The sequence below is a fragment of the Anabrus simplex genome, chromosome 2 (genome assembly GCF_040414725.1).
Source record: "Anabrus simplex isolate iqAnaSimp1 chromosome 2, ASM4041472v1, whole genome shotgun sequence".
Taxonomy (NCBI): domain Eukaryota; kingdom Metazoa; phylum Arthropoda; class Insecta; order Orthoptera; family Tettigoniidae; genus Anabrus; species Anabrus simplex.
The window spans coordinates 557,341,517-557,368,086 of NC_090266.1; the positions used below are offsets into that span (position 1 = coordinate 557,341,517).

Below are 26,570 nucleotides of genomic sequence, written 5' to 3' on the forward strand. Positions count from 1 at the left end.
CTTCCCTGGAGTCTGCTCGAAATAGCTGACATCGAATCGGCTCTTGACCTGCTGTACGAGTGGCTGCAAGCTGCAATTAAAGACTTTGTACCTGCACAACGGGCTACTGCCAGCAAACATCAACACTGGATATCACTATTTAATAAAAAGAGAGCTTGGCGCCTGTGGAAAGACTTCCCTAACCCACACACTCACAATACTTTCGTTAAAATCCGCCGCCACGCGAGGTTTATGGTCAGAAGAGACTACAAAACACACGTAGACACTATCACTGAAAACGTCCGCAGCAATCCCAAGCGCTACTGGAGTCTCATCAACACACGGAGAACGACGGAGCAGATTCCTGTCAGCGTGAACCACAACGATGCAACAGCAGACGGCGCCGATCGCAATGAACTGTTCAACAGGTATTTCTTCTCCAACTTCTCCCCTCCCTTATAAAACCAACCGCTCCCACCCGTTGGTATAGCTTCAAACAGAACCCTATCAAGCATAACTACCTCACCAAATGAAGTTCATAACCTTCTTCAAACTCTTCGTACCAACAAAGCTACCAGTGCCGACACTATAGGTCCTCTTTTCCTAAAAAATACTGCCAGTACTCTTTGCGTCCATCTATCTAAATTATTTAACAGATGTTTTGCCGTGGGCTATTTTCCTAATACCTGGAAACAGGCAAATATTGTTCCACTTCTCAAATCAGGCAACAAATTTAATGTTTCATCTTACCGACCAATTTCTATTCTCTCCACACTATCCTTTATCTTTGAAAAAATTATACACCAGCGTCTCCTCGCATTCACGTTGCCATATATCTCAACCAAGCAGCATGGTTTTCTACCAGGTGGCTCTTGTCTAACAAACCTAGCCACTCTGCATAGCTTTGCATCACACGCCATTGCAGCTAAATCGCAGCTGGATATCTGCTACGTAGACATTTCGAAAGCTTTTGATTCTGTAGACCATACTCTGTTGCTCCATAAACTCTCCGAACGATTTAATATACATGGCAGTCTTCTGACCCTTCTTGCTGGCTTCCTACATAACCGTTGGCAGAGAGTGGTAATATCAGGCACTTCATCCTCATGGTTACCAGTCACGTCCGGTGTCCCACAAGGCAGTACTCTTGGCCCCTTGCTATTTTCTTTGTTTATGGACGATCTGCCGCCCGAACTCAACGAAACAGCCAATACCCTACTCTTTGCTGACGACTGCAAGATATTTAGGGAGATCAGGAATCCAGCAGATGCAGCTCTGCTACAGTCCTCACTTAATGCCCTCTCGAACTGGTGCCGTACTTGGAAACTTATGCCCAATCCACAAAAATGCAGCCACATGACCATAACACTACGTAAATCTCCTCTACCGACATCATATTACCTACTCGACAAGCCCATCACCGTAGTTACGCAACAGCGTGACCTAGGTGTAATATTCGATACAAAATTACAATTTAAGACCCAAATAGAAACATATACAACCAAGGCTATGAAATTACTAGGCATTCTCTATCGCTTCACAGAAATTTCTGATCCCACTGCTCTTCGTCACTTCTTCCTCACGATCATTCAACCTCTCTTAAACTACTGCTCTCCTATTTGGACAACAGCCTCTCCCTCCAATACTAAGCAGTTAGACAGAGCAGTGTCCGTCTTTGCTGCAACTGTAAGGAACAGAAACCCCAAGCTCAGAAATCTGTCTACGCAGCAGGTATTAATGGCAATTAATGTGTCACCGCTGCACATCAGGCGACAGGTAGCTGACCTGAGTTTCCTCCATGGGATCTTAAATGGGCATCACCGCTCGGAACAAAGATGTCCAAGTAAAGTAAAGTCTCACTCTTCTCTCTCCGTGTTCCTTCCCGCTCCACCAGAACAAAAGACCTTCTCCACATTCCCCACACTCAGCACTCAATACTTCAATGATCTTTCCTAATCCGCCTCCCAACACTCTTTAACAATATTAATAGGAGACAAGAGCTTGATGTAGCATCAAATAAAATTGTATTCGAGAGGTGTGTAAATAGCCTCTTAAAGATAAGTTGATGTGAAGGGATTATACCGCCATCTTGACCCACGATGACTTGGCTATGAATATGGACATTCTTATGATTTTCGATTTGGACAGTTGTTATTAGTAGGCTGTGTACCTGATCTTGTTATATTTTGTTATGTTTGTTAAATAGTCTGTTGACAGTGCAAGTGAAATTTGCTCAGTGTAGCTGTATCTTGTGCTTCGAAAGTAAAGTAAAGTAAAGTAAAGTAAAGTAAAATAAAATAAAATAAAATATTGCAGACCTGAAAATTGGTGTTTGGGATCTCTTTTAAAAATAAAGAAACATGTACTTTTTAATTTTGGAAAATCCAATCAATGGGGGGGGGGGGTGAAAAAGGGGTGAATTTTTAAAATGAGTGCACCTATATCTCAAAACATTTAAAGTTTATAGATGTAAAAATTGGTATTTAGTATCTCCTTTAAAAATAAATAAACACGCATTTTTTCATTTTCAGAAAATCCCAATAGGAAGGGTGAAAAAAGGGTTGAATACCTTTAATGAGGATACTTATATCTCAGAAACAGAAGATATTACTGACATGATAATTGGTATTTGGGATCTCCTTTGAAAACAAAGAAACATGTATTTTTTTGTTTTTGGAAAATCTAATCAATGGGTGTTAAACAGGAGTGACAAATTGGGGTGAATTTTTAGAAAGACTATATCTACAGTATATCTCGCAAAAGTAAAATGTTACAGACGTAAAAATTGGTATTTGGAATCTCCTGTAAAAGTAAAGAAACATAGGTGATTTTTTTTTTTTTTGGAAACTCCACTTAAGGGGAACTAAAAAGGGGGTGATATTTTAAAATGAGCATTTCTACAGCATATCTCAAAAACTTAACATGTTACCGAAATGAAAAATATTTTTTATCTCTATTGAGAATAAAGAAACATGTATTTTTTGTTTTCTGAAAAACCACTTGGGTGGAGGGGTAAAAGTGACTGAAAATGGAGTTGAATTCCTTTAATTAGGATACTGATATCTCAAATGCTGAAGATGCTACAGATGTGAAATTTGGCATTTGGAATTTCCTTTAAAAATAAATGAATACGTATTTTTTGTTTTCGGAAATCCATCTAAAGAGAGGAGAGAAATTGAAAAATTAGTTGAATTATTTGTATGAGCATACTTACATCTAATAAAAAGTAAAGTTGTTACAGACACAAGAAATTGATATTTGGATCTCATTTAAAAACAAAGAAAAAAAGCGTTTTCGGGCGAAATCATTTTGGGGGGTGGGGATGAAAAAGAGTGGAATTACTTTTATGAAGACACATATCTCAAAAACTGAAGATGTTAGAGTCGTGATAATTGGTATTTAGAAGATCCTTTACTATTAAAGAGACAAGTATTTTAAGCGGGAAATTCACTTAAGGGGGGGAATGTGAAAGGAAGTGAAAAAAGTGAAAACTTCTTATGGGGATATTTATACCATATCTCATAACTGAAGGTAACAGACGTGAACATTGGTATTTGGAATGTCCTTTAAACATAAGGAACTACGCCTTCTTTTTTTTAGGTGTGGGGTGGGGGTAAATCAACTTAACGGCAGTGGGGTGAAAAAGCAGTTGAGACCAATTGATTTTACTGTTCATAATGTACTTATTCTGATCATAAACTGATCATTTTTAATCTTTCCTGGGTTCGTTTTCAAGAACCATCTTTTCCTCTGGAGTACATAAAGTTAGATTACAGTAGATTCTCCTGACATATAAATAAAAATTTTAACACATTTGATATAAACGATATGAATGAAATTGTTCACCTCTATAATAAGGTCAATAATTCACGGAAGTACACTGACTTAGCAAATGTCATGGGATAGTCACCTAATAGCGTGTAGGGCCTCCTCTGGCCCTGTGAACTGCAGTAAGACGCCATGGAAGTGAGTCGACAAGTCCCTGGTAGTCCTCTGGACGCAGCCGACACCAAATCGTTTGCAGAGCAGCTGCCAATGCTGGTCTGTTTGTAGGTGCAGGATCCATGGCACGGAGCCTGCGTTCCAGGACATCCCAGATATGCTTGATAGGGTTCATATCGGGGCTCCTGGGTGGCCATGGCAGTCGTTGGACCTCCGCTGCATGTTCCTATAACCATTCCCAGGTGACGTGGGAGCGATGTGGCGGCGCATTATCATCTTGAAACACCGCAGTACCGTCTGGGCGCTGGAAGGCCAAAAATGGGTGGAGATGGTCTTCGAGCAGCTCAACATACCGCGTACCATTCAGGGGGCCCATTACCAGGAATGTTCACCCCAGACCGTAACAGAGACACCAGCGCCCCGGACCACACCTTCGAGGCAGGCGGGATCCACCGTTTCATGTGGTCTGCGCCATACACGGTGCCTCCCACCGGCATAGTGCAGTTGAAATCGTGATTCGTCCGACCATATCACGTTACACCATTGTTCCATTCTCCATCCCTGGTGACTGGCGACAAATTCGCGTCTTTGTGCCCGATGACGTTGGGTTAACAGTGGCACCCGTGTGCGGCGCCGGCTCCCATACCCCATAGAACCCATGTTCCTATGGATTGTCCATTGGGAGACATGTCTAGCACGGCGTGTGTTGAATTGAGCCGTGATTTGTTGCACTGTTGCCCGTCTGTCAATATTGACAATCCGTCTCAGATGTCGCCGGTCACGGTCATCGAGGGTGGCTGGACGGACAGTCGTTTATCTGTTGTGGACAGGGACACCCGCATTAATCCATTCACTATACACTGTGAACACGGTTGATCGTGTGAAGCCAAATTCCCGCACCACTTCCGAAATCGCACTTCCCATCCTTCGGACACCGACCACCATACCCAGTTCGAACGGTGTCAGCTAACGACGACATTCCATGTTACACCTGTCACATGCACAGCCACTGCTCACAAGGTCTCCTACACAACTGCCGCTGGCACAGGGGGCGTGTGATGTGCAGACAACACACCTGCGCATCAGTGCTCCGCTATCCCATGACATTTGCTCAGTCAGTGTACATCATTCATGTCGCCAGAAATCTCACGCACTTACCTACGCGCGACGATGGTGCTGGTCACATTGTCAGCAATGACAAAGGTAGAGGATGTAACTTACCGCCAAGCAGCGGTCTTGCATCTTGCTGTGGGTTCCAGACCATCAATAATAATAATAATAATAATAATAATAATAACAATAATAATAATAATAATAATAATAATAATAATAATAAAGTTTTAGGGACCCAACTGGCCGGGTGGAATACCTGGACCTAGCCCATGAAGTACGAAATCGACTGCTGGAAAGAAAGATTGAAAAATGGGAGGAACTTTGCCGTAATCTCTCAGAAAACAAGTCAGATAATGAATTTTGGCGGATTCTCTCAGAAAACGAGTTAGATCGCGAATTTCGGCGGATTATATATAAAATGTTAAGCATTCAATTATAAATTTCATTATAATACCGTAGCGATGCACAGGTATCTTGGTAGTATGAAGATAAAGTAGGAATTCAAGTGGACAAATTGGGGCACATATTCATTTAGAGGAAGAGGAAATAGGGATTGGAATAATTTACCAAGAGAGATGTTTGATAAATTTCCAACTTCTTTGATCATTAAAGAAAAGACTGGGTAAACAAGTGATAGGGAATCTGCCGTCTGGACAACAGCCTTGAATGCAGATCAGCAGTAAAAAACTAAAATAAATCTAAGTTTGTCTTTCTGAGTATTAGCATGCAATAACGTTTTCCAACCTTCTTAGATATTAAAAAAAAAAATTACCACTTTCATTTGTTTTTTTATAAAACTCATGTTGTTGTCTTTGACTTGTAAGATCTGAGTAAAAAACTGAAAGTAAACAAATCATTAAAAAATTCATGCGCTTCCTGTGGTTAATTATTTTTACCCACACTAGTAACTCCGATGCGATACTGTAAGAAAACAAATTGGGAAATAAAGCCGCTAATACTGGACAAGAACATGTGGTAACATGTCTAGGTGTCGAAAGCCCACAGTTCTGAAAACCATATCCCAATATATGGTTTATACAACTTGAAGCTCAGTTCTGTAAGAGCAACATATCTCGTGATCAGATGAAATATAACACCGTGGCGAGTTCATTCGATGTGAACATATTAACCCACATCGGTGATATCATGGTTAACCCTCCCCACTCTGGAAAATATGCCATTAACCACTCAAGCCGGTTCGACGTGTGCGTGTATAGACCTACAAAACATAAGCCAGGAGCGGTTTGACATATACCTGTACGGACTAGGCTAGCGATATTTTCGATGTACATCTGCGTGCCATCTGTTGGTTATCAATGTGAACTTTTAGCATGGCCCACAGCACAAGGTATCATTCTATGCAGGAGAGTATCTTCTACCATAATGCGGCATTGTCTTGGCGTAAAGAGAATTTGTTTCATCAACATGGATCGTTGTAAACAACGTGGTGGCATCCTCGCATGGTCTGTATTTATCTAATGCAGCTCTCAAATGCATATTAGGTGAAAGTAGCGATGAGAATAATCTGAGTGAAATTACGTGTGATGTACATAATGATAGTAATATAAGTCAATGCTCACCCGAGTGGTCATGGACACATGTTGATTCAAATTTTATTCCAACAAGAAGGTAATTAGGCATGTTTTACATTGCATGCCACCTTTTTGTATGTAGATATAACATCTGCAAGATATAAACTGCATATCCACTTATTTTGAACAAAATCAGACAAGTCATTTAGAAGTTATAGCAATGTTTGCGACAGCATGTAAAATTGTGATATTTTTCTAAACTTTATTACCGCTGCAGGGTAAAACTTGGCCAACTTTTAATACTAGCTTGAAGGATTACAGAACAATTGATATCAGTTTTTATGGACAGCAATACACAAAGAACAAAGGAACTATTAACGGAACTGCAACTTGGAGATTGCAAACCCTCCCAACTGCTGTACAACAAAATGAGGAAATTAGCTGATGACAAAGTTAGTGAACAGTTTCTCAAGACATTACGGTTACAATGCATGTTTTGCTACTTTTGTACTATACTATCAGTGAACAATGATGGTCTGGCATGGCTTTCCACCACAGCAAATCCCATTTGAAACTGAAACCAACCTCGTCATTCCAGGTAGCGCCCACAAATGCTGTCAAGCCCCACCGAGACAATCTAGAGGACTTGAAAAAATAGGTATCTGAACTTTCCATTCAAGTGTTAGAATTAAACAAATTACTCCAAATTTCACTCCCATCAGCAGTACAGATCAAATTTGAATGGAAGGCCCAACAGCTGTAATTCCCATGTCACTAAACACGTGTTATTACCACTGAAAGTTTGGTAATCTGCTTATAAGTGTTTGCAGCAACGTTGTATGAGAGCAGTAATTAAAGCCCAGCCAGATAATCTGGAAAACTACCTGCCCGTCTCTCCACGGGAACAGAGAATCACAGGCACCACCTGAGTCACCTGTATATTGTACCCGGATGAGATGGACCATAGTTATCATGATTTGTTAATATGAAATAAATGTAGACATATAGGAATATTGAATCAGTTTGGTGTGGAAGGAAGAGTTTCAACATAGTCAGACGTATTCTCGACAATCTGTCGCCAAAGTTAAGCTTGTCATAATGGGCGGTATATATTCCTTGTCAGAAGCTAAGAAGATTAAAATCGAGCACTGACAACAACAGAGCTAATTGCTACGAGGAGAAAGGGAGCATTTATTCTTTAACAAGGTGCGGGCAGCGTGTCACGATACTGAGCAAGTGTCGCAACAAAGTTTCCAACTCCTCGAGGCATTTTGTTGTCAAGTTGACAGAAGATATTTAAACGAATCGCTGCAGTATTAACCAATGACAAAATTAGTAAAGGACTCGCAGATGCGCCAACATAAGTGAAACCAATATGAACTCCAGTTAGTTTCTCCGATAACAATAATTAAAATATTCTAACCACCAAATTGAACAGAGGGGATTTTTGTGATATCATCCCAATGTTGATTAATTGTAATTGTAATGAATTAAAGTAAAGGATTCTTGGAAATGACCCACGCTATCTCGCCATTGATCAAGATGATAAAGCCATCAGGGACGCCGACTTGGCGCGCGAAAAGTGGAGGACAGAAATCAAGTAATATCTCCGTGATCGCTGAACGATATGAGATCAGAATACGACACGTGAATGTGTATCGCCAGTTTATTAAGTGGGATAAATTCAGAGATCCAAATCCACCTGCAAATGCCGATTTAGGATAACCAACCCCCCCCCCTCCCTGCGGAGTGAACGCAGATAACCCACGCGCGAAACCAGGTTGACCATATATACTAGGGAGTCGAGCTTCACAGCAACCAGTCGTTTGAAAAAATTTGATACGCTGACACGGTGACTCTGTGACTCAGTACCAGGAAACGCATTATAGATTCTGTTAGAGTTGAAAATACGTTAGTAGTCATGAAGGTGAAGACGAACGGTGATAATTATTCAGAATATCGAGTGTAAATTATCAGTATCAATGTATATGAAATTAATACATTTCTCAACATTTCATGTGTTGGAATTTAAAGGATCGACGGAATGCCGATAGCACTTTCTGAAGGCAGTGTTCAGAGTCTCAAATAAATATTTCATGATAGACGGTGTAACAATTATTGTAGCAGGGAACTGTAGGAGCGAGGCGATCACAAGATGGCATCGTATACTTCAGGAAGTGCCGGTTGAAGAACGCGATACGCGCCGGTTGGAATGAAATGACACTTCATCGTAATGTGTCACGGCTTGTGGTTCGGGCTCAAGGAGGAAAATATTGTGCAAGTGTAATGGGTATAGAGGCACCTATAAGTGTTTTTTTTATTCTTGTATAAATCATTGTAAATTATCTAATACTGTTAATCATGGGTAATCGCCCAGAAGTGTTTTGTTGTGTAAAATTTATTAAGTGCGACATGATGTACGAATAAATCACCATGAGGCCATGAGGCTTCTGATCTGCTACGAGACAATGGAATTCTACATAGGAATGAGTACACGAATTTAATATTTGGGGATGTTATCGCGACAAAACGGGATTCAGTGTAGATTAACCATGGTTACTTAACATGGATCGCCTCCCGAATCCATGAATTTTTTAGGTAGATGGAAAAACTAATTTATATTAACGTAATTATGGGTTAGATTAATTAATTGAGTATTTGTTTGTTGTATATAATGTAAATATGGGATATTTCTTTCAATTAATGCATGCTGTTTGTCAATACTTCGATCAAAGTTCATTTCAAGTGTTACATTTTTTTTTGTGCTAACCCATTTATTTGATTTTCAATCACTGCAGTGATTATTTGTATTTTAGTATGAATATTTGTTACCAGACAGCCAGATTATGAAAGTGCCACAGTGTGTAAAATTTGTGTTGCGTATTGAAGGTAATAATAATAATAATAATAATAATAATAATAATAATAATAATAATAATAATAATAATAATAATAATATTTTGTGCGCTTGCAAGTTGAAGTAAAATAATAATGACAGTGCTTCGTGAGTGGCTAGTGAAAATAATAATCAATGTGGAGATAACATGTAGCGTTAAAGAACTTAATTTGGGCAGTAAATTTGATTTTTATGTAAATTGTTGATTTCACATTTTTGGACTCTATAATTACCATAACAATTTGTTTAGAAGTGATAGAGGCACATGTATAGGATGGTCACGTTATGTTGAAAGCCCAGAGTGGTTTGAGCCCATTTTTAAGATCGGAAGCTGTGCGGGACGAAAATCCGGCATGAGGTGAGAATTGAGCCGTACTGTTTTTGATGATGAAAGAGATAAATCTCAATGCCTAAGACAATATAATGTCGATTCCGGTGTTATGAGTGGCAGAATCCACGCACCGAGGATTAAGTAGTATATTAAAAGTTAGCCATCGCAGCATCGGATGTATTTGCCCAGCCGTGATGTGCCATGGGAGGACATGGTGTACCCATAAAATTAACGGCAGTACAAAATGAAGGTTACGGTTCTGAATACCGTGGTGTCCCGATCGATGTTAATCGGATCTTGGTGGTTCATGTTGGGACTCAACATATGTGATTAAATTCTGGAGAGTGGAAATAAAAATATAAAACTTGCCATTTTAATAATAATAATAATAATAATAATAATAATAATAATAATAATAATAATAATAATAATAATAATAATAATAATAATAATAATCCAAGTGAATCTTGTCTTAAATCAATTGCTTAGTGCCAAAGTAGACCAAAATTGTAAAAGCTTATGCATTAACCATAAATATCGCTAACGGTAGTGTAACACGTGAAATTAAGTTACCATAATAATAATAATAATAATAATAATAATAATAATAATAATAATAATAATAATAATAATAATATGAAGAGGAATAATAGGAAGAATTTATTTGATTAATTTGAGAATAATTATGGTGAGATCAAGGTAAAATATTAAATCCATGATGAATAAGTGATGCGATAATGATAATCTCCACTGATGAAAATAATAATAATAATAATAATAATAATAATAATAATAATAATAATAATAATAATAATAATAATAATAATGTGTTATGAAACTTTTTTTTTTTTGCTAGGGGCTTTACGTAGCACCGACACAGATAGGTCTTATGGCGACGATGGGATAGGAAAGGCCTAGGAGTTGGAAGGAAGCGGCCATGGCCTTAATTAAGGTACAGCCCCAGAATTTGCCTGGTGTGAAAATGGGAAACCACGGAAAACCATTTTCAGGGCTGCCGATAGTGGGATTCGAACCTACTATCTCCCGGATGCAAGCTCACAGCCGCGCGCCTCTACGCGCACAGCCAACTCGCCCGGTGTGTTATGAAACTGATCATTAACTTGTGCGGATCAATTACGAGGGAAAACGACCCTTCGTTTGAAACATCGGCAAAGGATAGCATAAAATCATCCTGGATGATAAATGATAATAATCAAAAATAGGATGATAATTGAAATTAATGATAATAATAAAATAACTGATGGCAATCACAGAATATGATCAGATAAAGAATGATAATGATAATTATTTAATAATCATAGGAAGATATGAAAGGGACAGTCCTCCTGTGTTGAACTGGTCGGAACCAGATGTTGGATTTCCATGTGGGAGATTGTTGGCAGTAGGTGCGAAATAACCCATGGACGGCACATGTCTTCATTGTCAGAGCATAGTAATGAACCTTTCCGTACGTCTTGTCATATTGACAAATCTAAATATTGAGATAAGCTTTGAGTTAAGGAGCTACACCTGGAATGTTTGTGAATCTAGAAATATAGGCTAGAGTTTGTCCGTACAATAAATTCCCGTTTTCGATACGATAACATTTCCACGGTGGGGGTCCGGCCCACTAGAATGTACATACCGGAAGTGACTCATGTCCAACGGAACGGGGAGATGACAGTAAATAGTTACTCTCATGCCTTCGTCTCCGAAAGAAGATCTCCAGCGGTAAAACGTCCACTCATACTGATGTGGATTCGATCCCCAGTAACCAACGGGGCGAATTCACCAAATATTTTACACTACCAGAGTCGTGAGGTGAATCCAAGTATTATGTCATTTCTTTTTTCAGGATGGAAGTTTCCCAATGTAATAATTGTCATCATGTGCAGTTTGCAAAATAAGTCAATAAATTGCTCCTCATTGCATTTTCAATAGGAAACAGTTTCCATATCTTTTTATTGTAGTTAGTCCAGTATGCCCATGAAATTTAAGTTGTCACTTCCCAGTACTATTGTGGAGTCTATAATTTGTACCCATGAACAAGCCGTCCCCCTTTACTTTAATTTCCATGCCCCGTTCATCCCTGTGTTCATTTGGTGCGCCTATATATATACATATATATTTATTTATTTATTTATTTATTTTTTTTGTTATTGATAAAAACATTTGTTATCGTTTACGAACTGATCACCCCTGAGATTAAGGCTAGTCTGGGACTCAGGTGGTGAGCGGGTGCAATATATATGTGACAAGGAATAAGCAGTCCTCTCTCTGATAGATACTGGAGCAGATGTTTCAATTGTGCTGCTTTCAACTAATGATAAGTAAACTTCATCTCTTCACAGCCAATAATACTAAAATCAAAACATGTGGGCAGAAGTTTTTAAAGCTCTATCATGGGTTACACTGGGAATTACAATGGCAGTTCATCATAAATGATGTATGCAGATTAAAACCTGCTGGTTAACAGTCCATGACAGCGGTTAGTCGAAGGCAATACTTCATAAATTGCATAACTTGCCAAACCAGTACAGAAGAGATCAAAGCTTAAGAACATAAGAACCCATGCCAGTCCATTTTCAATGAAATTCCAGATGTGACACCTCCCAGCAAAGTAAACAGGAAAATAAAAGTCGCAACATACTTTAGATCATCACATTGAAACTAGAGGTCCCCCTGTATTTACAAAGCCAAGGAGACTCACAGCTGGGAAACTGAAAGAAGTTTGAAAAGAACTTGAATATATGCTCAAACACAGCTTCCTATAATAGCTGGTCCAGTTCCCAACATTTAATAAAAAAGAAGTCTAGTGATGGAAGACCTTGTGGTGATTACAGCATCCTCAACAATATTACAGTTCCTGATAGATGAAATCTACCCTTCCTAAGTTGATTGTAGCCATGTATTGTCAGGAGCCAAGATTTTTTCATCCACTGATGTGACCCATGCTGACGAACAAATGCCTACCCATGAAGCTGACATCCCTAAAACAGCTATCACCAATCCATTTGGGCTATTTGAATTCCCATGAAAACCATCTAGACTGAAAAATACTGCTCAAACCTTTCAAAGGTTTATGAACACTTTGTTAATGGAACTCGACATAGTTTTCTGTTACTTGGATGACTTATTCATCGCTTCACCTGACAAAGAAACACGTAAGAGCCATCTTCATCACACTGTTTTCAAGAGATTCAATGAGTATGGTCTCTGTGTTGATATCCCAAAATGCAACTTTGGTGTAGAAGAAATTTAGTTCTAGGGTTACTTGATAAATCAAGATGGCTTGAAACTGCATTTTTCAAAAGTAGAAGTCATGAAGAACTTCCCTAAGCCTCAATTAGCCACTTCATTATGACATTTCCTTGGCATGCTTAATTTTTATCACAGGTTCATTCCAAACGGTGCAAAAATAAAGCAGCCACTTTTTTTTTTTTTGCTAGGGGCTTTACGTCGCGCCGACACAGATAGGTCTTATGGCGACGATGGGATAGGAAAGGCCTAGGAGTTGGAAGGAAGCGGCAGTGGCCTTAATTAAGGTACAGCCCCAGCATTTGCCTGGTGTGAAAATGGGAAACCACGGAAAACCATTTTCAGGGCTGCCATTAGTGGGATTCGAACCTACTATCTCCCGGATGCAAGCTCACAGCCACGCGCCTCTACACGCATGGCCAACTCACCCGGTAAAGCAGCCACTAATCATCATGTTAAGAGGATACAAAAAGAACAGCACCGAAGCACTGATATGGACTGATGAAAGAAGAAATGCATTTACTGCAATGGAAGAGGCCCTTTACAGTGTGACACTATTGGCTCATCAGCAACACAAAGCTCTCCTATCTATGGTAACTGAAGGTTTGGACTGTGTTGCTGCGGCAGTACTCCAGCAAGAAGTAAATAGCATGAAACCACCATTGTATTTCTTCTCCAGGAGCTTGACCAAGACACAAATGATATGCAGTGCCTACGCTGTGAACTTCAAACCAGCTACAGATCAAAATCAAATCAAAATCTGTTTATTTGCAAATGAGGTGTCTACCTCAGTGGTAAATGGTACACTAAAATACATTATTGTCAAGCACTAAATATTAAATTAACAAGAGAAGAAAATTTTCCTATAATACAATGTTATACAATTTACGCTAACAATTTTTTTTTATTAAACACACAGCTCATCCTTAATAAATTTATATTGTTTACAAAATTCTACTTATAATATCTCCTGTACTACTTACAAATATAGTCAACTGATATACAGTATGTGGAATTACTTCAAATGATACTTTACAACTGGTATAAGATTAAAATTTACATTGCATTTATTTACTTTTTTTTCTTTACCCATTCTGGAACCTAAGTAGCATAACAACCTGCTGCGTCTTAACCAGAGCCCCTTTTGCCACCACTTTTCAGAGTTCCTGACGGGCCTTCACAGCTACCGTAGCAGTCCCAGGGCCCTCGAAGTCCCCACTGTACTTCACCCCTACAGGCAGTCCCCTACTTTGGCTGTCCAACTCCTTAGACCAGGGGATGGAATTAATTTTTTCACACACATTTTTTATTTATATTAACCTGCAGTGGTCGAATGCCCTCTAACATTTCATTTATTTTCTCTGTTGCTGTTTATTCTCTTCTTGAATATCTGTACAGATTTTGGAAAAGAACACTACCCCTGGTAAACTGTTCCACTCCTTCACACCCTTCCCAATGAATGAAAATTTACCCCAATCGCTTCAGCTAAAATTCCTTCTAATTTTATATTTGTGGTCAGTCCTGCCGATATAATTATTTTCCAACTGAAGCCTCTCACGGATATCTCCCAATGCTGCTTCTCCTGTATGGGCTCTATAATCCTATCAGTCTAGTTTTCTCCCTTCTCTTACTTAAAGTTTCCCACCCAAGTTCCTTTAACATTTCTGATACACTACTCTTTCTCCTGAAATCCCCTGTTACAAATCTTGCTGCTTTCCTCTGCACACTATCTATTTCTTTTATTAGGTATTCTTGGTGAGGATCCCAAACACTGTTTGCATATTCCAATAATGGACGAACCATACTTAGGTAACTTTTCTCTTTTAATTCTTTGTTGCATCCTTTAAGTAGCCTCATTATGACATGTAACAATCTGTATGCTTTCCCAACAATGTCATCCACATGACCCTTCCAGCGCAAATTACTTTCAAATCTCACACCTAAGTATTTGCACTTGCCATCTTTTGGGATAACTACCCCATCCAAAGTATATTCAAATTCAGTTTTAAAACTCCTGTTTGTAAATGTTGTAACAGTTGATTTGCCTCCATTAACCTTCATATTATTCTCTTCAACCCATTGTTAGATACTCTCAAGGTCCCTTTGTAATTGTGAACAATCCTCAATGGTATTTATTTCCCTATAAACAATTATGTCATCTGCATACAATCTTATTTTTGATGTTATATTATTCCCTAAATCACTTACGTATATTAAGAAAAGTAACGGACCGATTATACTACCCTGTGCAATTCCCTTCCAAACTTTCTCTTCCTGCGACATGTTAATTCCTACTTTGACTTTCTGAACCCTTGAATTTAGAAATGTTTTTACCCAACGTATGACCCTTACGTCCAATCCTATTCCCTCCAATTTCTTTAATAATATTCCATGTTCCACTCTATCAAAGGCTTTGGAAAGATCTATGGCTATGCAATCAAACACTTCTGATACTTATCAGAAGCACAGAATTTGTTATCTTTACAGATCACAAATCATTAGTCTATGCATTCCAGCTAAACAAAGCACTTCCCAGGTAAGCCCAGCAATTGCAGTATATCGCAGAGTTCATCGCAGATATACACACATCTCTGAAGCCAAGAACATGGTTTCAGATTCACTGTCACCCATAAGCACCATTGATTTACCAGCACCCCTCGACTATAATGTCATGCCAGATGAACACAATGATGATGATTTTGAAATGCATAAGAAAAGTATCTCTTCAAGATGACAAAACTTCCCATGCCAATTCCACTAAAGGTATCCACTGTGACATATATCAACTGGTCACATTCGTCCTTACATACCCTCAGACTTCCGAAAGACAGCATTTTCAGCAACCCTCCGTTTATCATACCCTGGAATCCAGACAACAACAAAGATGGTCACTGAAGGATTCATTTGGCCAAACATACGGAACAACTGCACGATATAGGCTCAAACATGGTTGGCATTCCAGATATGTAAAGTCAACTAGCATGTGCAATCAGCACTAGAAGATTTTCCTGTACCTAATAAATAATTCAAAAACATCAATTTGGACATCACTGATCCTTTACTATCTAGCAGAGGATTCCAGGATCTATTAACGGTTGTGGACAGATTTTTCCACCGGTTGGAAGCAGCACCCTTGGAAGACCAAACAACATAAACTGTAATCAGGACGTTAATTTTGTGTTGGTTCTCAACATTTAATATACAAGCCTACATCACAACAGATCAAAGTCGACAATTTCAGAGCCAAGATCACTGCTAAGTATTTCATTTCTCAGAGCAACACCACTACGACCTACCACCCTTAGGCTAATGGACAAATAGAACGTCAACACAAGACACAGAAAGGAGCACTTAAATACCTCCCGCCTAAATCACTTTCTTAGGTGAAGTTACCTCTCCTAGTCCTCTTAGGTATCCATACCACAGTCAGAGAAGACTTAGGATGTTCAACTGCAGAATTAGTCCATGGCACAACCATCTGACTTCTAGGTGATTTTTTGTCTGACTTCCCCAACATCACCCAATAAGACTTTGCGAGTTGTCTTTAGGAGACAATCCACTTACTGAAACCTGTTCCAATATCCAAACACGTGAACAGAAAATTTTTATCTCCGGGCATCTGACAATATGCTCCGAAGCGTTTGTATACCAAAGTGCAGTTGCAACACCATTACAACCAGTTACACAGGCCCCTACAAAGTGAAGAAGGGCAGCCACAAGTGTTTTGAAGTTGAGATCAATGGAAAGGTTAGAAACATCACCACTGATCGCTTGAAACCAGCCTTTATACACGATGAACATTTTTCAACACAGCCCTCGCAGACAGATACAAACAAAATATAATGGACAGATTACTTACCACTAATCCTTATACCTGTAGCATCTGAATGTCCCTTGAAAACAACTAGAACTGTTTGAATAGTTAATTTCCCCTGCAGATTTGTGGACACTTATTTAGAGGTGGAATGTGTAGTAGAAGTGACAAACTCCTAACATCAAAAGATTTTCAGAATGGTAACATTGCCGACATCATGGAACTGTGTACAAATACAACATTCATTGTTTGTTTTTCTAACTCATGTTTTTCATTTTTGCCATGTAAGTTCCGAGTAACGAAGAGAACGTAAACAAAGTTACAGAATTTGTGTGATTCTTGTGGATCATTAATTATTTTTATCCAGATATCCACTAACACTGCTTTTCCCCCTAAAACAAACAAACATCTGATAAAAAATGTTTTCTTAAAAACATGATGCTTTCACAATAAGCATAAGGATAGTTATAAAAACACCCTGTATACCGTTCTTTTGCTATTTGTTTAACGTTGCACTAACACATCAAAGGTTTTCGGCGATGGAAGGGTGGGAGATTGAGAAGGTAGCGGCTGTGGTCTTCATTAACGTACAGCCCCAGCATTTGCCTGGTATGAAAATGGGAAAAACGGAAAACCATCTTCAAGGCTGCCGACAGTAGGGTTCGAACCCACTATCTCCCAAATGCAAGCTCACAGCTGCGCAACCCTAACCGCACGGCCACTTGCTCAGTGTATACTGTATATACAGTCTGTAATTCGCATAACCAAGATCTATAAACTAACATAATATACAAGCTGGACACCACGCTGAAATTGAAAATCTACTATGTCATGGGTATTTTCTGAATATAAGGCTGTATTTTTAGAATTTGGTTTACATCACACCAACATAGACAGGTCTTAAGGTGACGATGGGATAGGAAAGGACTAGGAATGGGAAGGAAGCAACCGTAACCAAAATTAAGATACATCTGCCAGCATTTGCCTGGTGTGAAAATGGGAAACCACAGATATCCATCTTCAGGGCTGCCGACAGAGGGGTTTGAACCCACTATATATAAGGCTGTATTTCATGCACAACAACTAACAGAAGTACCACAATACACCAGATTTATCTTTCTTAAAAATTTAAGTTGACACATACTAAAATCAAACCTAAATATATGTAGAGTCCTGTGCGAATATACAAAATAATATACGCATCCGCAAATGGTTATCTGCAGGTAATTTAAATGTTTAATTACAGTATATTACACCCAAGGTATTGAAATGGATAGCTCTGTTAGCATAATACAATAGGCCTGATACTTGGCACCAAAACCCCTACAGTCGCAGGTTTATAAGGGATTTTCTATTGCAACAACTACCGACGTGTTGACCTTTGTTCCTTCCTTGCAGTCATTGCAGGCATGAGCCAGTTAGGCTTAGGTCATATTTATGGCTTTGTGGTTTCAAGACTCATATATCACTGTTCTCTCATACCAATGTGAAGGGTCACCACGAAAATCAATAAACGCCATTAATTAGAAATTATCAGCAAAATTATCCGCACTGCATACCGTTTGTATCCGCCAAGACACTAACTTTGTGGATATCCGCGGATAAATCCATGGATATCCGCATCCGTGCAAGGCTCTAAATATATGTTGAGTGCAGAAACTGGGCTTTTTCAAACAATAGTGAGAAATAACAGACATGAAAGCAGCAAGAATGATTGCTGGTACAAACAGGTGGGAACAATGGAAGGAGGGTGCTCAGAATGAGGAGATAAAGGCTAATTGAGGAATGAACTCTTTGGATGAAGCTGTCCGCATAAACTGGTGGTGGGGTCATGTGAGGCGAATGGAAGAGGATAGATTACCTAGGAGAATAATGGACTCTGTTATGGAGGGTAAGAGAAGTAGAGATAGACCAAGATAACAATGGTTAGACTCAGTTTCTAACAATTTAACGATAAGAGGTATAGAACTAAATGAGGCCACAACACTAGTTGCAAATCTAGGATTGTGGCGACGTTTAGTAAATTCACAGAGGCTTGCAGACTGAACGCTGAAAGGCATAACAGTCTATAATGATAATGTATGTATGATGTATGTAACTATTAACAAATTTCAACTAGGGCAAGCACCTGTAATGAAGCATGAAAAACCTGCTATTGAGGACATGGTGGTGAGCGGCAACTGTCATGTAACTGTATGTGGCTGTCAACCTCAGTAGATTCATATGCAGCATCGTGCACACGGAACTGTGGTATTAGCGAGCAAGTTATTACAAACCAAAAGATAGCCCAACTAATGGGGATGTGTATGGACTATCTAAGCTGATACCACTCAGACAGACAATGTTTGTTGGAGCAAATTGTGACTGGTGATGAAACCTGATGGAACCCTTTTGAGCCAGCAACAAAGGGAATGAATCAGGATTGGAGATATCCTTTGTCACCAAGACCAAAGAAGGTGAAGTTAAGTTGAAATTATTCTTCAGTTGTTGGAGTGGCTGTTGGTTAGTTATCATGTCATCTTACAGGAACTCTAAAAAGATACCAAAACGGTTATGAAGTGTGCTTATGCTCCATGATAACACATGTCCGCATGTTGTCAATAGAATAATGGGTGCTGTGGGGTTGGTTTTTTTTTTTTTTTTCCTGGGGTAGTACAGTTCACCTGCCTCACGGACAATAACTTTCCCCTTGCAATTATCATGTTTTTGGTCTGCTGAAGAAGTGCTCTGAAGAGTAAATATTTCATGACCGATCGAGCGGTTCATAATACAGTGGAAAAGTGGTTCAACCTGCAACCAATGTACTTCTTTGCTAAGGGTATATAGGAGGTGGCCTGTACATTGACAAATGGCAGGGCAGGAAGACAAGAAAAAATATTACAACATAATACAAATAAATTACATCACCAGATATAAAAATGAAAGGTAAGATAACTTACCATCACTCAACTACTATAGTTCTTCTTGTAGACTGCCTTATAAAAAAGACCTTAACTATTGTTTAGTAGGTTAATTCAAAGCTATTCTTTACCATGTACAGTTAGTTCTATACTTACGAGTTGCAGCAGGTGAACATGATTTGTTTCACTTTCCCTCTTTACTTTGTTTACATGTGTTATCACTTTCACTAACATTTTTGGATTATCTTCTTTCACATCTATCCCTCCTCCTCCTCCTTCTTCCTCCTCCTCTTCTCCACATTCCTTTCACACTGCTATGTCTTTATATTCTATACAAAGGAGTATCATAAAATTCTAATTATCACCCAGAAGTTGTTATGGTATATTGACGACACTTTGTCAGTATTATCAATGGTCCTTGAGCGTATGATGCTTAGAAAATCAGCTCATTGTTTCCTTCCTTTCTTTTATAGTTAGTTCCAGAAGTGACTGAAGAGTAAGATGGAGAAGATTGAGGCTCGCAGCATGATCAAGTTCCTGCATTTGAAGGGTAATAGTGCCCAAGAAATTCATGATGAGATGATGGCAGTTTATGGAAATGATTGTCCACTTTATGACACTATTGTGAGGTTGAAAAGGAATTTCTAAACTGGTCATGTGTCCCTCACACATGAGCAAAGAAATAGAATAATATCATTGACGGATGATGCAGCCACAGTGAAGAAAGTGGAGTGTTTAATCGTGGAAGACAGATGATCAACCTTCCAAATAATCATGAATGAAACTTGTTTCAGCTATGGTAGTGTGTGGAAAATTCATGACGAACTGTACATGGCTAAGGTGTTTGCACGGTTGGTTCCACGTTTGCTAACCCCTTTCCAGTAAGAAACATGGCGTGACCTTTCACGACAGCTGTTGATGCTGTAAGAACAGGATGAAGAGGACATCTCTGATTGTCTAGTAACTATGGATGAATGCTGGATCTATCAATATGATCCAGAGACCAAAATGATGAGCATGGAGTGGAAACTCCCCTTTTCCCCAAAAAGGCAAAGGTGCAAAAGTGAGCAGGGAAGGTCATGTTCTCAGTTTTTTGTGATTTTTGTGGAGTCATCCTCACATATTACCTTGAAAAGGGTAAAACCATTACTGGTGCATACTACAGCAATCTTCTGGGCAAGTTACAAAATGCTCTGATTCAGAAATACCACAGTATGGTCTCCAGAGGCAGTTGTCTCCTATCTGACAATGAACCAGCCAAGCTGTAATTGAAAAAACAAGGTCTCTGAAGTCTTGCAGCATCTGCCTTCTTCTCCCGATCTCGCACCAAATGATTTTTTCTTATTCCCAGAAATGAAAAATCTGTTACGGGGTCACCAATTTGACAACAAAGATGTCATTACTTGTGGAGTGGAAGAGTGGTTTAAGGTGCAATCTGCAGACTTCTACAATAACGGTATTCGGAAGGTCAAGAAATGCGGCGAAATGTGTGTAAATTTGGGTGGTGACTACATAGAGAAGAGCTAAAAACAACAAATCAAAAGAAACTTCATGTATGTTTTTTAAAATGTGATATTTAAAACTTTACAATACCCCCTCGTACATTCTGAAACCAGCTCACCATTGTCAACTTCTGCTCAGTCATTCGAGTCATCAAGAGTGATGTAATGCAGAGCACTATGCAAGGACTGTGCACCACTATTCGTGAATTCGGCAACAGAGCAATTTCCATAGTTAATGTTCTGTTCAAAGGAGCATTTCTTCCAAAAATTCTGAATAGTAGCCACATTAATACTTATCGAAGCAAGACCAACTGAACATAAAATTTTCTTGAAAGGAAACAATTTTTTAACGAATATAACACTGAAGAAAAATATTTTTGTAATGTAAAATTTTTAATATATTTTATCATTTTCACTGATTTTCTGTCACTGTAATTTATTTTCATGGATAATAATAATAATTTCATGTGGCTATTTCTAGCCGAGTGCAGCCCTTGTAAGGCAGACCCTCCGATGCGGGTGGGCGGCATCTGCCATCTGTAGGTAACTGTGTGTTATTGTGGTGGGGGAAAGTGTTATGTGTGGTGTGTGAGTTGCAGGGGTGTTGGGGACAGCATAAACAACCAGGCCCCGGGCCATTGGAATTAACCAATGAAGGTTAAAATTCCCGACCCGGCCGGGAATCGAACCCGCGACCCTCTGAACCGAAGGCCAGTACGTTGACCATTCAGCCAACGAGTCGGATATTTTCATGGATGAAGAAGGTCAAATGAAGGCCAAAACATGTACCATTTTAATACTAGCTGTTAAAGATTAATAAGACTTAATTTTTATTGACTAAGGGGGACCCTTTTAATCAGGGGCGGCCGCACCTTATGTGCTGAAGTGCTGCAGCATATTGCCTATTTGAAAAATACGTCAGCCAAAGAATAGGAAGTTATTCAACTCCCCTCACAACCAGGTAACTACTCATGCGCTCCACGCCGGGTGGCTGTGCGATCACAGCTCAGCGAGAATTTCTACGCTTTTACCCAGAAACTAGGAACTCTGCCTTTGCGCATGCGTGCCGAACTTTTCCGATAGGCTGTGGAAACAACAGCCAAGACATCATTTCACAGCGATTCTTTGTTCGACCACAGAGAGGCAGCACTTGCATTACAACCGATATGAAAACGTGGCAGGTGGCACCCTCTTGACTCGGCGGAAGTATTTAAGAGGGGATCGCTCAAAGCAAACGGGAAAACAAAATACGGTAGAGCTGTTCCAGCCAGGTCTTTTAATACCAAAGAGGATCAGGGAGTAACTCCCTAAAAGAGGATAGAATACTACCAACTTGCCTATTCCATAGCCACATTTGTAAATTGATGAACTATAAAAATTGTACTTTTTATGTTGTCAAAATGAGTACATGATATTGTGATTTTCTTTAATTAAAAATCTCTAGTTTATAAATGTCACTATAAAAACATAACATGCAATTTTGCATTACAACATTGCTGGTTTTATTTTATTTTTTTTTTTTTTTTTTTTGCTAGGGGCTTTACGTCGCACCGACACAGATAGGTCTTATGGCGACGATGGGATAGGAAAGGCCTAGGAGTTGGAAGGAAGCGGCCGTGGCCTTAATTAAGGTACAGCCCCAGCATTTGCCTGGTGTGAAAATGGGAAACCACGGAAAACCATCTTCAGGGCTGCCGATAGTGGGATTCGAACCTACTATCTCCCGGATGCAAGCTCACAGCCGCGCGCCTCTACGCGCACGGCCAACTCGCCCGGTGCTGGTTTTATTTGAATGATGTTTGTAACATTGGGAAGTTCTGTTTTTGCGCGCTCACACCAAGTGTTTGAGTTTGTGAATATTTTGCCATTGCAGGTGTTATTGTGTGTGTGATTATATAGTTTTTTTATGAGGAATGTGTACGGTATATGAATTGGGATTGTTTGTGTGTTCGTTCAGTGTGGAAAACTTAGTGGAGAGCCTCTTGAAAACCACATACCGGTATGTTTCTAAATATTTTTATTTTTTAGAGTGGGGATGGGTTACAGCACACAACTAATTTTCTGCACCAGCCGCCACTGCTTTTAATTGTTTCCTTTCAAGGAAATTTTATGTGATATACAGTCAATAGTGAACAATAAAAATATGAGATTCATAAACTGCAAGGCCTACTGAATCTGCAACAGTTTTGATGTTTATTGACTTAAGGTAAATTTCTATTACTTCATCACAATTCACTATATCTCTCAGAAATTCACAGCAGTAGTGTCCGACTCGTTGGCTGAACGGTCAGCGTACTGGCCTTCGGTTCAGAGGGTCCCGGGTTCGAATCCCGGCCGGGTCGGGGATTTTAACCTTAATTGGTTAATTCCTACGGCACGGGGGCTGGGTGTATGTGTTGTCTTCATCATCCTTTCATCCTCATCATGACGCGCAGGTCGCCTACGGGAGTCAATTAGAAAGACCTGCACCTGGTGAGCCGAACCCGTCCTGGGATATCCCGGCACTGAAAGCCATACGACATTTCATTACAGCAGTAGTGTGCTTTAAATGCTTTTTTGATGCCTTGATCTACAGTACTGGCTGGATCAATGCTGTAGTAGGTTTTGGCAAGAATTTGACTGTGATTTTTCACTTGTTTGATTGTAGCGTATCAGCAGGTTGACGGATTGGACAGTGGCCGAGAGGTAGTATGGCTTTTTGTCTGAGGTTAAGTGACAGCAGGTGGCTTCTCACAGATGGCACAAATTCTTCCTGGAACCATTTACAGAAAATATCACTTGACATCCAAGCATTCTTTGCATGCCTATATGTCACAGGTAATGTCAGTTTAATATGTTGAAAGCACTTTGAATTTTGGCTTTTCCTTTTACCGAGAGGTTCAAGATGATGGCTGCCTGATTTATAAGTGACAAAAAAGGAGGGTAATTCTGTGCATATTCCTCTTTTAATCCAGATTTATTTACCAAACTATATACACATCCAGAGCTCTCGTGGGGCCGATGACCTTCGATGTTAGGCCTCTTTAAACAACAAGCATCATCATCATCATCATCAGAGCTCTCGTACGAAGCAGAGAGCTGTTTCATCACAGTTCTAGATGGGGGCTTCGTTCATTCCACTCCTGACCTGGTTGAATGTCTGGAAACAGGCTGTGGATTTTCATTATACACTTGATGATCATATAAATATATTCACAAATTTGGTTTTTAACATGAGTTTTGGACAATATTACCGAATGAAGTACATCAATTTAGGAAAATGTTCTACTATATCTCCCACAAGATTTTACGTGTTTCACGGACTACATTTTCAATTTTAATAATCATTCCACAACATTTGCAACTCATTCTTCCTCTTTATGTTTAAAATGCAACATTTTAACTAACAATTTTTTTATTATGCAAGAATGCGGCCAAAATTGGCTGAATCATGTTCTGAATACTAATTATGTAATGTTTTTTCAATTTTAAATTGTAAATAAAACATAATTTTACTGACTAGGTGGACAACTAAACACCCATGAAATTGATCAACAATATTACACTGAATATTGTTTGTCGTGATGTGATGTGCTTTGTCTCTTCTGCTGCCACTTATATCTGAAAGACAGGATTACTGCTGCATCCCGAGCAGAACAGCCTGCCGAAATTTATGCGGGAAGTACAGTAGCTGGGGAGTTATAGAACTTTCTTTTTTTAGCATGCCATTCATCATTCCACTAGTTCATACATGTTCTGATAACTTCTAGTATGTGACACATTGGTTCTCATCATAGTATTCCAGCTATTCAATCCCTGCTGTGGGACGCTGATAGGAATGGAGATTGGGCATATTTAACAGAAAATGGCAGAGCAGAGTTCACCGCTGTCTGTTGCTGGGTCATTCCACCTCTGGAATGTGGCACAGTACTGTCTGTGAAAAGTGAGAAACTGTGCTGTTTTCCATTTCATATGACAGCATTGCTTTTAATCACGACATTCCAGTCGGTTAATATTGTATTCTGACAAGGATACTGACGTCACTGTAATGACCTATATTGAGTCGAGTTTAACATTCGTCTATGTCTATTACAGCAATACGAGAGAATAGACAGATTTTCATAAAACTTTGAATTTCAGTTTAGAATAAGGTTAGCTCTAAGTTGTTCAAAAATTTTCACCTGGAGGGGGTGCTTCAGAAAGGGCCTAAAGCATCAAACCTGATGTATCTCCCTTACGGTTGGTTTTACACAAAAATAGCTCATGGTAAAAATCTTGTTCTATCAATGAATACAATGGGGAAAAAAAACAACAGAAATATCAGTAGGAGTCATGTGAAAATGGAAGTCCAAGAGGCCGTAACTAGCTCTATAGACTGTTAAGAGAGTTACTGCGAAGACTGTTCTGGAATGTTTTAAAGGCTTTGTACACCTGTCAGATTTTTCAATTATTAACCCAATACTAGGCACTCTTCTATACTGGAAAGAAGAGATCAAAAAAAAAAAACTGTAAAAGGCTGCAGAGAGCAAGGAAGCGAGTACGTCATCACAAACTGTTGATAGGGAGAGGCATGCCCATTAACCTTTTAAACTCCATTACCCTTAGCGTATGCTTCCTGCTCCACTCCTAATTAATTTCTGCACTATGAACAGCTGTAGGATGTGAACAATGCAAAAGAATCTAACACAAAATATAAGTATGTTACATGAATATAATTATAATTAGGCACACAAAATACATTAATCCTTGTTTTCACTGTGTGGTACTTTTTGAAACAGTTTTCTAGGTGGAGACCGGGTTTTCTTGAACATGTTTTGCAGTAGTAAACTGTTTCCTTTCTTGCTCCTGTTTGAGCAGACAGCACAGTCTTGATGTTTTTCAGGCAGCTTGTTGATGATGTGCAGTTTACCATTCAAACATTCTTTAACATCAGAAGCAGATGGTCTTCCTCGCTTTTGACCTTCGTTGCGTAATTTGCCAACCAACTCGCTGATCACCTGTTTTCGGAAGGTTGTGTGTGACGGAATCTCCATGCGATTCATGGTGCAGTAATCTTTATAGAGCAAAAAGCTGTTGACTATTGCCACTTCCAATAGCCAGAAGTACAATTTCCGCCACCATTTCAAGCTTTTCACTACAAAAGCATAGCTTGATGCATAGTGGTCGAAGCGATCAACGCCTCCCATATGTGACATGTAGTCAACAATTATGTTTGGTTTCTCTAATTGTTCTAATTGTTCAACGCAGTTTCTCTTCTTTCTGACAATAACTGAGGTTGAATTGTTTCCAGATGTTGAAAGCATCTGTACTGTGCACTTGTCATG

At 39.3% G+C, this 26,570-nt stretch overlaps 1 protein-coding gene across 3 annotated transcripts in view; it reads right to left on the reverse strand.

Moving 5' to 3' along the window:
- The window catches only part of LOC136864219 (early endosome antigen 1), a 576,229-nt gene that overhangs the window by 396,147 nt on the left and 153,512 nt on the right, over positions 1–26,570 (reverse strand). The window contains exon 1 of one of the 3 annotated variants that reach the window (XM_067140937.2): positions 3,890–3,980. The exons of the other annotated variants lie outside the window; for them this stretch is intronic. Coding sequence (XP_066997038.2) covers positions 3,890–3,941 — 52 coding nt within the window. The 5' untranslated portion in view covers positions 3,942–3,980. Of the gene's footprint in view, positions 1–3,889; positions 3,981–26,570 lie in introns of those variants that run through there. 3 annotated transcript variants of the gene reach the window in all.